We start from the raw sequence: 15,673 nt of genomic DNA, 5'->3' as shown, positions 1-15,673 counted from the left end.
TCCTGGCTCTACACTCAGGAATTACTCCTGGCTGTGCTGGGGGACCATATGGGATGCTGGGAATCGAACCCGGGTCGGCTGCGTGCAAGGCAAACGCCCTACCCGCTGTGCTATCACTCCAGCCCCCTTAACATTTAATTCTTTGAGACACAGTTTTAAATGATATTGTCTTAATTTCTCCTTGTTGTCCATTATTTACATACAGAAAAACTACAGAATTTTAATACAGATTTTATAATTATATTTTCTGATGAAGTGAATATTTAATTATTCTCTCATATCTGATATGTGCAGATGCATAGATCCCCATTTTTTAAAAGAAAGGCCCTGTTCTTGGTTCAATGATCTCTCGTTGATGTCTCAAACTTCTTAATAGGTTTTTCTTTGCTCGTATTCTGTGAGTGAATGTGAGATACCATAAAACATGTGCATGAGCCGTATAGATGTGCTAGGCGTGCGTTCCAAACTAGTGCTTTAGTGGTTGACAGGCATTAAGTATGTCATGGTGCCTGGTATATAGATGTACACATGTCTAATGTATTTAAGGTACCCAATAGTTTGGAGAGTTGGAATCTGGGCTCAGATTGGGTATGTGGTATGGCAACACCTGTGCTGTGGTAGCAGCAGCAACAGCAGCAGTACTTTGTATAAAGTAGGTGGACTTAACCATCTGTCCTCACAGCCTAGCCCTATTTTATGCATAGATAGAAATTCTCTTCTTTGAATGTCAGGATAGAGGCTGTCTGAGCCATCACTGTCATTGTCACTGTCATCCTGTTGCTCATCGATTTGCTCGAGAAGGCACCAGCAACTTCTCCATTGTGAGACTTGTTGTTACTGTTTTTGGCATATCGAATACGCCACGGGGAGCTTGCGAGGATCTTCTGTGCGGGCAAGATACTCTCGGTAGCTTGCCGGGCTCTCCGAGAGGGGCGGAGGAATAGAACCCGGGTTGGCCGCGTGCAAGGCAAATGCCCTACCCACTGTGCTAGCAATAATTTTATCATATTTTTTTTAGAAAATAGAAGCATATTCTTGGACACTATAATAGCCATTTTAGACCATTATTATAGTTATTTAAAGTAATTTAGAATTTCTGGTCTTGAAAACTGCTGTAGCAACACTAAGAAAATATCCTTAGGCTTAGAAGCAGAAATTAAGCTTACAAATCATTACAGCTCACATAAAAGGACACTCTTTCCATGTGAAGACTTGGATCATAGTATTTCTGCTTCTCTGGTTGAATAGTGAGCAATACAATGAAAAATGTGAAAATTTTCAAAACGATGGTGCTTCCAGAAAGAAGATATTTAGATAATAAAAGGTCTAAACCTGGACCAATGATACTTTTTTGATGAAGATGAAAACTGTTCCCTATTAGTGCTTTCCAGTTCAGTGCGTCTAGCTTCCACATGGCTATGAACACTTGAAATGTAGCTACTATCACAGAAATAAATATTTAATCACAGATAATGTAAATATGAATGGAGCGATAGCACAGTGGGTAGGGTGTTTGCCTTGCATGAGGCCGACCCGGGTTTGAATCCTCCATCCCTCTCGGAGAGTTTGCAAGGTCTGAAAGTATTCCGCCCGCATGGCAGAGCCCGGCAAACTTCCCGTGGCATATTCAATATACCAAAAACAGTACAAATCTCACAATGGAGATGTTACTCATGCCTGCTTGAGCAAATCGATGAACAACGGGATGACAGTGCTACAGTGCTAATGTAAATTTTTACTCAGACATTATGATATCTGATAGACATTTATTTATTTTGGAAAAGAAAGACGTAAGGAGGATCTGTTGACCTTTTCCAAACATATGAAGGGATAGTCATATGTTTTTTTGTTTATATACACTTATTGTGACCCCCACAAAAAGTAGAACTAAAACCGATGAATAAGTGTCTATACAGAGACCAAGCATAGAATTCATGTAAAGAACTTTCTAACAGTGTGTCTAAAACTGCAATGGATGAGTATACCGATGCCCTTCAGGCTTCCTTTTCTATGCTGTGAACCTATGATTGCATGATGTAAATGTTGAGAATAGTGTATTATGGAGAGAATTTGATTCCAGCTAGATAGACATGTAATACTAAGGTTATTTAGGACACCCAGTCTAGGTAGTCTTGTCTATTTTTCTATTAAATCCTGAGTGAAATATATTCTGTCAATCTCAGAGATTAATGGTTCTATTTTCTACTCACTGTTTTTGAGAAAATTCCATTACTAAAATGATTTGTGGAGAAAAACAAAACTAATGTTTCAAGACCTTTTACTTGAGGCTATCAACATATACATTCCATGGATTCTTCACTTTACAGTATTCATACATTTCTAAGATTAGGTCCCTAATACACTGATTGATAATGAGAATGATGCAGATCTTAGGTGAGAGAGTAATTGATGCTAATTACTTCAGGTAAGAGTAATTGGACTAGATGGAAGGAAGTAGTTACCATAATCAAATTCTGTGTTTATAGTTGTGCAGTCATGTCCTTTGAGTGCTATGGAAATCAGGAAAATTAAAATTAAAAAAATTGAATTACATGTTAAAAAGTTATAATAATTAAATCTCTTATTTAATAACTTAATACATTGGTAAATCAAAAGATTCAATCCAAAATACTTACAGTGTACATACTGATCCAAGTATAGTTCAGAAACTATTATAGTTACAGTGGGAGGCATGGTTTGGGCAGAGAGCTCACAGTTAAATGGAGAAGACAGACAATTGCAACTTGAGAATTTGTGCTATGGTGAAAGAATTAACATAGGAGTATAAGAGTATAGTGAAGAGTATCTAAACTTGCCTAAACTTGGAAGGTTAAGGATGGGGACAGGATCCATTTCTGAATGTTCCCTTTTTTTTGTATCAATGTAGATGTTTTCTCTCATTTAATATGGAAGTGTGATATACTTTTCTTGAGTTTATTCCTCACTTGTTGTGTGCTCTATATTATATATACTATAAAATACTATATTACACTATAATATATAGCATACATTAATATATTATTATAATATATATTATATTATATATATTATAATATATTATATATAATATATAATATATATTATATATTAAATATATATATATGGGCTGAAGCGATAGCACAGCGGCAGGGCATTAGCCTTGCATACGGCTGACCCGGGTTCGATTCCTCCGCCCCTCTCAGAGAGCCTGGCAAGCTACTGAGAGTATCTCCCCACACAGCAGTGCCTGGAAAGCTACCCGTGGTGTATTCAATATGCAAAAATAGTAACAACAAATCTCAAAATGGAGATGTTATTGGTGCCTGCTCGAGCAAATTGATGAGCAATGGGATGACAGTGACAGTGATATTTATATATAAACGATAATATATAAGCTATACTATTATATAATATTAAATATTATAGTATGTAATATATTATATTTTAATATAATATTATAAATTAATACTGATGAATATTTTGCTGCCACCTGTGTTCAGAGAATATGACAGTCAAAAGGAGGATAAAATTCAGGAGAATAAAGTAGGCAGTTTTCTCTTCTTTCCCCTGCATTGAGTAGTTTTCTCCTTAATAGCCACATATCCTCTTGGCTCCAGCCCCATCGAGCTCTGTTGAACCCAACAATTAGTCTCAATTAAAAGTTTCATCTCTTGGCGCTGTAGCGATAGTACAGTGTGTAGGGCATTGCCTTGCATGCGGCTGACTCAGGTTCAATTCCCAGCATCCCATATGGTCCCCTGAGCACCGCCAGGAGTAATTCCTGAGTGCAGAGCCAGGAGGAACTCCTGTGCATCGCCAGGTGTGACCCAAAAAGCAAAAATAAAAAAGAAGTTTAAAAGTTTCATCTCTTTGTCCTATATGCCTAGACATAGAAGTGGCTTTTGGTGTTGGTTGCTAACTATTGTGTTTCCCAAGCCTTCCTTATATAGTTTCTCCATCACTTGTATAACCAGTTCTCCATATTAAACTGTCTCTGGGTTAAATATGTATCATGGTTTTTATTTTCCTGGATATTCCCTCGCTGCTATATGCCTGGCCAATTGCAGTGACAGATTTTCTAGTACTAAACTTCATCACATTCTGGAATACACTAAATTCTCTCACCAGTAGTTAACTATATTTGCTTATTATGGATGTAAATGAATATATAAAATATATTTGTATATATGAATTTATAGATTTAAATATAAATATATTCAACTACACCAGTACTTAAGTATCCTCTATAATTAGTAACAAATACCCATAGGCTGTGAAACCTCTTCCAAATTACTTATATTTCATCTTTTTATATTCTAGTAAAAGATTATTACATTTTTAAATTTTATTTAAAAATTGATTTACAAAGTTATTCATAGTTAGGTTTTAGAATTACTATGTTCTAATTTGGACTGGAGGTATAGCACAGCAGGTAGGGTGTTTGCCTTGCATGCGGCCAACCCGGGTTCGATTCCTCCATCTCTCTCAGAGAGCCTGGACAGCTACTGAGAGTATCTCGCCCACATGGCAGAGCCTGCCAAGCTACCAGTGGCATATTCAATATGACCAAGTCAGTAGCAACAAGTCTCACAATGGAGAGGTTACTGGTACCCACTCGAGCAAATTGATGAGCAACGGGACAATAGTGCTACAGTGCTATGTTCTAGTACCAATACTACCACCTGTGTTAATTTCCTTCCACTAGGGTTCCCAGGTGCACTTACCCACTCCTCACCTCCCTCATCATCATCTCCAGCCTGACACCAATTTGTTTTTGTTTGTTTACTTGTTGTTTTATTTTCTGGGCCATGCTCAGTTGTGCTCAGGGCTACTCCCATCTCTGAACTCAGGTATCACTTCTGAAAGGGCTTGTGAGGCCATAGTAGGATGCTAGATATCAAACCTGCGTCAGTCATTTGCAATGCAGGTGCTGTACCTGTTCTGCTATTGTTCCATCCCTAGCCTGCCACCTTGACAAGCATTTTTTTTTTGCTTTTGGGTCACACCCAGCTATTACTTCTGGCTCATGCACTCAGGAATTAACTCCTGGCAGTGCTCAGGGGACCATATGGGATGCTGGGAATCGAATCTGGGTCAGCCGTGTGCAAGGCAAATGCCCTACCTGCTGTGCTATCGCTCCAGCCTGACAAGCACATTTTTAAGTTTGGTTGCTGTGTTGGACAGAGAGTGGATTCTGATGACAAGAACATTTTTAAGTTTGTTTGTTATGTTGGTGCAAAAGTGGATTTTCCTGCGCTGGTTGATTTCTTGAGAATTGTATAAAAGATTTTCATATAAAACTCAGAAGATTTAAAAATAAGTTTATCATACAGAAAAATTAGATGGGTCCAGGTTCCTCCCCAGATATCTAGGCTTCTCCTTTACCCATGAATGATGTCCCCAGTCCTGTCTCTGACGCTGCCCAGTCCCATTATAACCTCCCTGTCTTGTCCTACGCAGCCTCCCAAAAATGATGGCCAGATTTTGTCCCTGCAACACTCTCTCTGTCCCATGTATATTCTATCCCTCCATAATCTCCATCCATAGCCAGATGCGCATGGATGAGATCCCTGTACTCTGTACTTTTCTCTCGACATGCCAGCTGTACCCCAGCAGTTCCTGTCATCCTGTCCCAGCTGTGTGGGCCAGAAGTTTCATCTTTGACCTTATCTTTTAAAAAATGCATACAGAAATGTTTGGACAATAAATGGTGTGATGTTTTGGAATTTACTTTGCCTTATTCAACCAGCAGTGATGGGTGGGTTATGAAGGTATACTTTGAATCAGAGTGCTCATACATACATTAATGATTGCTGATGCTGTCAGATTCATGATACTGGTATTGTTACTGGTGAGTATGTTTTATAGCATTTGTATGTTTTATAGTATTTGTCTATTTTTTTAAATCATAGATACCATGCCTTAAATTTGAAATCGTAAGTGAAATTGACCACTATTTTTTAAAATGGACAAAATTGGTTTATAAAGAAGTAGAGAAATTTAATTGAATAATAAACTCAAACTAAAGACTTTATATTCATGAGAAACCATTGTTAAAATAGCATTATAAACCACAGAAGACCAATAAAAAATAAAAACAAAACATGAAACCCAAACTCAAGTTACTCTTGAATGCTTCAAGAAAAGTAACTTTGAAGGTCAAATATACCTAATGGTGACTGAAAAGTAAATCAGTCTTTTATGCAATTTCTTCTATAGCATGCAAGATGGATATTCATTCAAATATTTTTTCTAGATTTGCTCTCCATTCTAAAACCATATGAGGACTGCCCATAAAATAACACTTGAGCCAAGTTTGTTCATATAGTAAATATCTTAAATTAATAGCATATTCAACATACTGTGTGAAGAATGCAAACATGGTTCAACATTTGAAAATAATTTTCATTGTAATTCTTACATTATAAAACTAAAGGAGTGTATCCTATGGCTGCTGTAACAAAATGTCACAGACTGAGGGACTTAAAAAAAAGAAATTTATATCCTTGTAATTTTGGAGGCTGAAACTCAAAGATAAATGCTGTGAGCATGTTTGATTTTTTTCTCAGGTTCCTAGGCTTTCAGGTGGCATTTTTTTGTGCATGAACTTTTTTGGTTTTGTTTTGGGTCACACTGGCTGTGATGAGGGTTTATTCTTGGTTCTTTATTCTTGGGGTTTATCCTTGGGGTCAGCACTGGCTGGCCTAAGGGGACCATATGTGATGCCTGAGCTCAAACCCAGCTAGGCTGTGTGCAAGAAAAATGCCTTCCCCACTGTGCCATCTCTCCAGCTCCTAAATAAACTTTCTTTGGTGTGAATCTATGCCCCAATCTCTTTTTATAAGGACACCAGTCATGGTGGACCAGAGTCCATTCTTAGGACTTTCTGTATCACTGTATCACTGTCATCCCGTTGATCATCAATTTGCTCGAGCAGGCGCCAGTAATGTCTCCATTCGTCCTAGCCCTGAGATTTTAGCAGTCTCTCCTTACTCACTCTTCCCAGTGGTGCTGCATTGGAGGCTCTTTCAGGGTAAGGGGAATGAGACCCATCACTGTTACTGTATTAGGCATATCAAGTACGCCATGGAGAGCTTGCCAGGCTCTGCTGTGTTGGCAGGATGCTCTCGGTACCTTGCCAGTTTCTCCGAGAGGGAGAACTAGGCTTTAAGAGGTTGTTTCCGGGGAGCGATGTTTTACAGTCTCTGAATCTTGGCCATTGATGGGATTATAGGGCCGGGCAAGAGACTGCCATGCTCAAGGCCAATCTCCACATGTCCAGACGAGCCTCACGCATGAAAGAACTAGCACAGAAACCCAGGTGTGCAGGACCCAGGGCTGAGATCTCCAAGCCTGCTGGGATTCGGACTGGGCCTCCTCCACCCAGATAACCCATTTTCTAGTAGCTTGGCAGCCACACCCACAAGCTACCTTCCCCCCACCGCCAGCCATGTAATCCCATCAACAGCCACGATCCAGAGATTAAAATAAAGCTCCTGGAAGAGAGCGAGGCAGAGACTCTTGCCCCCGCTCCTGGCTGTCTTCACCCAAGCCCCTTGGAGGGGAGTGAGTTGAGTTTCCCTTCCTGCCTCGAGCGGAGCCCCGGCAGCAGAACACCTCTAGAACCCAACCTTTGGACTTTATTTCAATTAATTACCTCTTTCTTTTAATTTTTTGGGGTTTGTTTTTGAGCCACACCGAGAGGTGTTTATTCCTGTCTCTGTTCTCAGGAGTGCCACTGGCAGTACTGGAGAAACACATTCAGTGTTGGGAACCAAACCCGGGTCCACTGCATGCAAGGCAAATGTCTTACTTTCTGTAGTATCTCTCTTTAAAGCCTTTTTTTTGCTTTTATCGGGGTCACACCCAGCTATGCACAGGAGTTACTCCTGGCTCATGCACTCAGGAATTACTCCTGGCAGTGTCGGGGGCACCATATGGGATGCTGGGAATCGAACCCGGATCGCCGCGTGCAAGGTGAATTCCCTACTCGCTGTGTTATCGCTCTAGCCTCCTTTAAAATCTTATATCCAAGTTTAGTCCAATTATAAGATACTGGAGTTTAAGGCTTAACTATATGAATTTGAGAATAAACAATGCAGAGAAAAAATGCAGAGGGAAAAAATCCTGCATCAAAGATGCAAAAATGAGGAAAAACATCAGTATAAAAGATGGCAAATATTTTTATCAACTAAGATTCTAAGGTAACTTTGATTTCTAAAAATCGATAGCAAGGACACTGTAATGTGAAACTATTAGCAACATTTTCATTAGTTATGAAAAAGAATACTCTTTGGAAATCATATTAGCTGTGCAGAGAATTCTAAGAATTTCTCTGTGCTCTGATGGAGTTTCGAACAATAGACGGAATGGCGTAGTATCTAGTTTTTTTTTCTCCTGTCCGGTATACATAGATAAACTTTAGACACTGCTAAGATTTTGCATACAGTTTCAAAACCAGGTCAAGGGCTAGCGGTCCCTGCGAGCCATTTGGAAGTCCGAGGAGACGCCTTATCTGCGGCGTCTCACTTGAGTTGTAGAAGTGAGACTGGCAGCAGGTGTTGCCTGGCAGGAGGGTGAAGGACGAGTGAAAGCACAAGGAGCTCCTAGTACGGACAGTCCTTTCTCTCTCGTGTCCTTATCGTCCACCAGGGGAGGCCCAAGCAGGCTCCATAGAAACTTCTGTCACTTGACTTCGGTCTTGGAGTCTCCATGCTGGGGCCTCCAATCAGCTGCGAGAGGATCCCAGGCCTGGCCAATGGGGAGGAAGAAGGTTTCCGGACCCTCCCACTGCAGAAGAGGAGGGTGTGTGGGGGGGAACTAAGGTCGCGCGTGAAGTCCCTACCACCCTGGGATGTCCCAGCCGGATACCCGGATACAGCCGGGTATATAAGGCGCCATAATCCCCGAGACGTTCTCTTGGGGCGCTTCTCTTCAGAGGCAGAGGAGCGCAAGCCAGGTACTGCCCTAGAGGTGGAAGCGGGGGGCTTTCCCCCTTCCCCTCTGTCACATTATAGAGAGGCGCTTATGCCAGCTTGGGTTCGAGGCGAGGACCCCCGAGGTAGAAGGGGGACATGTTGAAACCCTGGAGCGTGGGGGTGGGGGTGGGGGAGGGGCGCTCCGTGAGGCGGGAAACCATGGGCGCCAAACGGGCTGGCCTTGGAGGTGAACATGGTGGCTTCTGTCTCTCTGACGTCGGGAACTTCCTCTCAGGCACCACGTCGGATCAGCTTAGACCAGCAGTGGCGACCTCGGATCGAAGAGCCAGGAATAAACCCCTCGTCGCAGCCAGTGTGGCCCAAAACGAAACCTAAAATATTTATGCTCATAAGAACCAGAAACGCTTCTGCCCGAAGCATTTTCACCTAACTTTCTGGGCTTAGAAGGTGAGGACGCGGAGGTAGAAGTGAGTGACCGGCCGCTGCAGAGGTTTTCTGTGAGGGGGGCGTATGTTAAAAGTTGGGGAGGAGGGCCGAAGCGCATAGGACTTTTGCCTTGCATGTGGCTGATTTGGGTTCAATTCCCGGGACCCCATATGGTCCCTGAGCCCTGTCAGGAGTGATCCCTGAGCACCTCTGGATGTGATGCTAGCACCAAAAAGAAAAAAGAAAAAAACAATGGGAGTGCTGGAACTAGGGGGCTACAAAGCGAGGACCTTAAGTGAAAATATGGGACTCCCACCGCAGAGGCTTTCTCTGCGAGAGGGCGCTTATGTCAGAACTTAGACAAAAGTAAAACTTACTGGGGTTCAAACTGAGAAACCTGAGCTAAGAGTGGGGCTTTCACCAGGGAAACTTTCCCCAAGGGGGTGGGGCGCTTCCCTTAGTAGCCATAGGAGCCCAAACTTTCTCGATAGACCCGGGTTCGATTCCCAGCATCCCATATGGTCCCCCAGCACCGCCAGGAGTAATTCCTGAGTGCAAGAGCCAGGAGTAACCCCTGTGCATCGCCGGGTGTGACCCAAAAAAAAGAAAAAAAAGGAAGGTTCTGAAGTATAAGTCGTGGTGGTAAGTGTTGGGGAACCCCCCCCCCACCACTGAGGAGGCTTTTTCCAGGGGCATTGCTGGGTGGAGAAATACTTTCCTCGGAATCACAGGTGCTCAAACTTTCTGGTTGGACACGTGGGTCCTGAGGTAAGTAGGGGAGCTGCCAGCAATGGCAGGCAAGACAGACCCCAGGCCTGTTTAGCTTTGAGGAGCTATAGGCAATGTTAAGTAACATGGGGCAGTACTTGGGGGGTGGGGTGGGGCAGGCCACACCTATTGGTGCCCAGGGTGTACTCTTGGTTCTGTGCTTAAGGGTTATTTCTGGTGGTGTCCCCTGAACCATATATTTTTATAGGGCAGCCCATGCAAGGCAAACTCCTGACTTCCTGTACTATTTCTCTGGCCTGTTGGGTATTTTTGTAGGGGAGTGGTTGTTTGAGCTACACCCCAGGTTCTCAGAACTTACTTCTGACCCTGGGCAGGAATCTCTACTGGCATTAGTCAGATTATGTACTGGGTATTGAGTCGGCCTCAGCTACATACAAGGCAATCGCCTTTACCCACGTGTTACCTCTCTAGCCCAAGAATACATGTCTTTTTTTCCCAGTAATAGTTTTTGTCTATGCTCTCCAATTTGTGGATAAAGGTTTACATGGTAATCTCAGATGATTCTTTGAATTTCTATGGTATTTTAATGTCTCCTGTCTCCCTTTCATTTCTGATGCAGTTTTTAGAGTTTTCTCTCTGAGTGTATTGATCTGTTAACCTTGGTATTGTTTTGAAAAAACAGCACTATTTCACTGATCTCTTTTGGTGTGTTTCTAATTCTTTGTTATCTGGTCTATTTTTTAAATTTCCCTTCTTCTGCTTGTTTTGGTTTTCTCTTAGCCCTTTTATAGTAACCTAAGATGTGTGGGGGGTTATTTATTTAGGATTTTTCTTGTTTCCCCATGAATACTTGCATTCCTATGAACTTCCCTCTTGGTACAGCATTGATATGTCCTACATGTCATAAGTCATGTCTTCATTCTCAAATGTTTTCAGCAATATCTTGACTTCTCCTTTGATTTCTTCTTTGACATACTGGTTGTTTAGTATTAATTTCTTTAACTTTTAAGTGTTTTGTGTTTTGACCTACTTTATGTTTGTGATTCGGTTCCATTTCCAAAGCATTGTGGTTTGAGAAGGTAGTTGATAATGTCTTTGCTTAAAGTCATTAGGATAGGAATAGAGATCCACATACCTGAGTTCTGGAGAGGCAACTTTCTCAGTGAGACTCAATACCTCGACATGGAATCTGGATGGGTGCAGTGACTTTAGAGTGTGGAGAGAATGTCTGCCATGGCTTTGCTTGGGCAGGCCCTGTCCTGACCCCTTCAGAATGTTCCAGATGTCTCAACCATGAGCCAGGTGTTCGAAAGATTTTTGAGGCTAGCTGATCTCTTTTGAGATTTATTTATGAGTCTCTGGAGCGAGGCAAATAGATGAGCTTATATGGTGCCGAAGATGGTTCGTGGACATGGCTGCTTTGTATTTCATCTTTGAGGAAGTCTCTGTTCATCTCTTATCCCCCATTCTGATGGGATGGATTTTTTTCTTGTGAAGTTCTGCCAGTGCCTTATATATCTTGGATAGTAACCACTTACAGATGAATATTGCATCAATAACTTCTCCCATTCTGTGGGCTATCTTTTTATCTTAATCATCATGTCCTTTGAAGTGCAGGAGCTTCTTATTTTAATGTAGTCACATTTGTTATCATTGCTTCCATTGACTTGGTTGGTGGTGTTTTGTACTCGTAGATGACTTTAGCTTCAGTGTCATGGATAATTCTGTCTATATTTTCCTTTATGCAAATACTGATTCAGGTCTGATATCATAGTCTTTAATCAATTTTGATTTAATTTCTTGCATGTCATTATAGGTTCATTCCTTTTTGCATGTAGCAGACCAGTTTTCCCAGCACCAGTTTGTGAAGAGGCTTTTCTTGCTCCACTTTATACTTGTCTTATCAAAGATCAACTGATCATGTACCTAAAGGATTCCACTCTATTTAATTGATCTGAGGGTCTGTCTTTACTCCAATGCCATACTGTTTTAATTATGACCGCTTTGTTTGAAGTTGGGGAAATTGGTGCCTCCCATCTTCTTTTTTCAGAGCATTGTTTTAGATATTTGGGAGTGAGAGGATGCTTATTGTTGTATTTGGAGTGTTTGATCTATTTCTTTGCAAAAATGCCATGAGTATCGTTATAGGGATTGCATTGAATCTGTACTATGCTTTGGGGAAGTACTGCCATTTTAATTATATTAATCCTCCCAATTATATTAAGCCCTACCTGCTGTGCTATCGCTCCAGCCCCTGTTCTGGGTTTTATTATTTATTTCTCCTGCCTGGTTTGGACTCCTTTTGTTGGTAATTTTCCAGTTTTTCAAGTTGTGCAGTTCAGTAATTTATGTAGGCATTTTATTTTGATGAATGCTTGCATAGCTATGAATTTTCCTCCTACCAGTGTTTTTACTGTGTGCACAAGTTCTGGTAGGTTGTGTCCTCATTCTTATTTGTTTCCAGGAATCTTTTTAGTTCCTCTTTGATTTCCTTTCTGACCATTGGTTGTTAAGTCACGAGCTATTTAATTTCCTGGTGTCTTGAGTTGATTTTCCATTTGTTTGTGATTAACTTCTGCTTTGAGTGTATAATGGTCTAAGGATATAGTTGGGATGATTTCTATGCTCTTGACTTTGTGGAGGTATTTTGTGTCCCAGTGTGTGGTCTGTTGTGGAAAATGTCCCATGTGCAATGGAGAAGAATATATCTGGAGTTTTGAGGATGAAAACCCTATATATATATATATATATATATATATAAATTAACTCCCTCTCTTCCATTTAATCCTTCAAAGTAAGTATTTTGCTACTGAGTTTTAGTTTAGTTGGTTTATTGAGAGGCTACAGAGCGTTGTTCAACTCTGAACAAAAGAGACTTCACAGAATATTATTCTACGCTCCTATGGACAATTCTGGAAGCCTGGGGCTATGCTGGGTGGCTTTCCCATGAGGAGCTTTCTCATATTACAGGTTCTAAGAAGACAAACCATCCTTTAAGACAGCTCTGTGAGACCATTGGGAATCCCTTAAAGTAGAAGCTTGTCATTTGACCTTTCTCAGAGATAAAGATGCCTTTCTGTGTTGAGGCCACTGACCCTTTCTCTCTCACCCCTAGGCCTTTAGATCCTGTCTCCTGATCACATTTCTACTGGCTTCCTCCTGCAAGAGTTATCCTGTCACTCTTCAAAGCATCCACACTGGACATTTGCATCAAGTTATCAGATCCAAAGTGACATATCAGACCTGGAGATGGCACAGGTGCCCATAGCTGAGGAAGAGCACGACCTCTTCTCAGTTTCCTTTCATTTATTCACCTTTTTCAGTCACACTGATCTCGCTCCCCCATCTTTCTTTTCCTGTGATGCTAATCACTGAGGGGGAGGAGAAGATGGTGAAGGAGGCTGCAGAGTAGGAAAAATGGAGGGAGAGGAGGAAGTGGAGGAGGAGGATAGAGGGAGGAGGAGGGAAAAGAAAGGAAGTAGGCAGAGGAGGGGGAGGAGAACATGGAGGAGGAGGGGAGAAGTAAGAGGAAGAAGAATGGGAAGAGGGAGAAGATGGGGAGGAGGAAGAAGAGGAGGAGAAGCAGGAAATCAGGAAATTCCTGCTCTTGTGACCTTAAATTCTCCTCCAGAGTCCTCTGAACCTCCTGTCCTCCAGCCCATCTTTGGACACATCAGATGAAGGTTCGAGCCGCCAAGAAGATAAGGATGCCAGTTCCTTGCAGATATCACCGCACACTGAATATTGGTTTGAAGATCCAATATATGAGAAGGTGACAGAATTGGTGCAATTCATGATCCTCAAGTATCGAATGAAGGAGATCGTCACAAAGGAGGAAATGCTGAAGGTTGTCATTAAAAATTACAAGAAGCGATTCCCTTTGATCTTTAAGAAAGCTTCCAAGTGCTTAGAGGTGATCTCTGGCATTGATGTGAAGGAAGTGAACCCCACTATTCACTCCTATGTCCTTATAAATGCACTTAGTCTCACCTATGATGATTGTCTCAGTGACCATAAAATTATGCCTAAAAATGGTCTCCTGACAATCATCTTGGGTGTTATCATCATAGAGGGCGACTGTGCCCCTGAGGAAAATATTTGGGATTTCCTTGATATTATTGGGGTGCATATTGAGAGGGAGCACTTCATTTATGGGGACCCCAAGCAACTCCTTACGAGAGATTGGGTTCTGGATAATTATCTAGAGTACCGTCAGGTGCTTAATAGTGATCCTCCACATTATGAATTCCTGTGGGGCCCAAGAGCCTATGCTGAAATTAAAAAAAAAACCGTTTTGGAATTTTTGATGAAGATAAAAGTGATTGACCCTATTTCCTTCTCATTCTGGTATGAGAAGGTCTTAAAAGATGAGGAAAAGTAAGTTGAATTTTTCAGTGGCTCCAAAGATAAAATTACTGCCATGCTCATTGTAAAATATTAGTCAGATTCTCCTATCCCAACTGAAGAATGAGCCTCCAAGTGAATTTACTTTAAAACGGCAGTAAATATTCTAAGTTGAACAGGGTCAAGTTCAGGCTAGGGAGAACAGCATGTATAAAGATGTGTTACTGTTATGAATAGACGATTTTTTCCCTTTTTGTATTTTTACTGTTCCTTTGTTTACCAACTTTAGAATTCAAGCTTATGAGTGACACTGTTTACACATTTATTGTCTTGTTTATCAATTTAAGATAGAATTATTTTAATACTACATTTTATTAAGGTACTGTCTTTTGCAATACTGTCAATGATAGTTTCATGCATACCTTGTTCAAACACCACACCCACCACCAAGTGCCTGCTTCCCTCCACTAATGTTCCAAAGGCATCTTTCATCCTCCTCTCTTCCTCCACCCCAGGTAAAATCAGTTTTGTTGACCAATTATCAAGTTTTGTCGCCCTTGGCTGTTGTTGCTGCTTTGCTATGTATTTTCATCCAACATAAGAGAGCATTCCATATCTGTCCCTTTCATTTTGATTGGCTTCATTCAGTATGATAAGAGGTATGAATATGAAACAAATTGCTAGGCCTTTCATTTAATTGTATTCCAGAGGTACAAATATATCTTGAATCTCTGGAACAAGATAACATTGGAATGGATTGGGAATATCCATGGAAATGTAAAATAATTCATCAGAAAATAGAGAAAATGTGTAAAAGAAGATTAAGTTTTGGATATCCTTAACAATTTATATCTACTATGTAAAATTAAAAGTTGTATAACTGGATTTACTTGGTTTGTTCAAGTTAATTTTATTAAGTGAAACACCTTGCACACTGACATTTTATTTGCCAAACATTAATTAATATTTGCTCTATAGAAACCACTATGTTAACAGAGGAAGTACTAAAATAAGCAGGACACACCCCCATCCATAGAACGATGGAGGCTAGGAGAAGTTCCATCCGGAAGATGGTAAGATGTATTCAATACCTACAGAAAGAGTGAAAATAAGGAATTATGAGATGAGATTCCAGATGTGAGAAGTCAGGTTGAAATCCCCTGTCTGTACCCCTTGTTTTTTACAGATAATTCAGATCATATGGTATTTCCATAGATCAGTGAGGTCGTCTAGTATTCTTCCTCTGGCTAGTTTCA

The 15,673-nt window shown here is 41.0% G+C and overlaps 1 protein-coding gene across 4 annotated transcripts in view; it reads left to right on the top strand.

Annotated features, from left to right (window-relative positions):
- Positions 1-15,281, top strand: part of LOC101543559 (melanoma-associated antigen 10-like) — a 176,612-nt gene extending 161,331 nt beyond the window's left edge. For 2 of the 4 annotated variants that reach the window (XM_055122255.1, XM_055122257.1), the window contains 3 exons: positions 9,193-9,365; positions 13,189-13,367; positions 13,705-15,281. In XM_055122255.1, the coding sequence (XP_054978230.1) occupies positions 13,323-13,367; positions 13,705-14,454 (795 nt within the window). In that variant the 5' untranslated portion in view covers positions 9,193-9,365; positions 13,189-13,322 and the 3' untranslated portion in view covers positions 14,455-15,281. The remainder of the gene's footprint in view (positions 1-9,192; positions 9,366-13,188; positions 13,368-13,704) is intronic. The other 2 variants (XM_055122258.1, XM_055122256.1) reach the window with 2 other exon arrangements.
- The last annotated feature ends 392 nt before the right edge of the window (positions 15,282-15,673 follow it).

Source organism: Sorex araneus, chromosome X (genome assembly GCF_027595985.1).
Source record: "Sorex araneus isolate mSorAra2 chromosome X, mSorAra2.pri, whole genome shotgun sequence".
NCBI lineage: Eukaryota > Metazoa > Chordata > Mammalia > Eulipotyphla > Soricidae > Sorex > Sorex araneus.
Note: the sequence above shows the minus strand (reverse complement) of the source record. Positions and strands in the feature narration are given on the sequence as shown.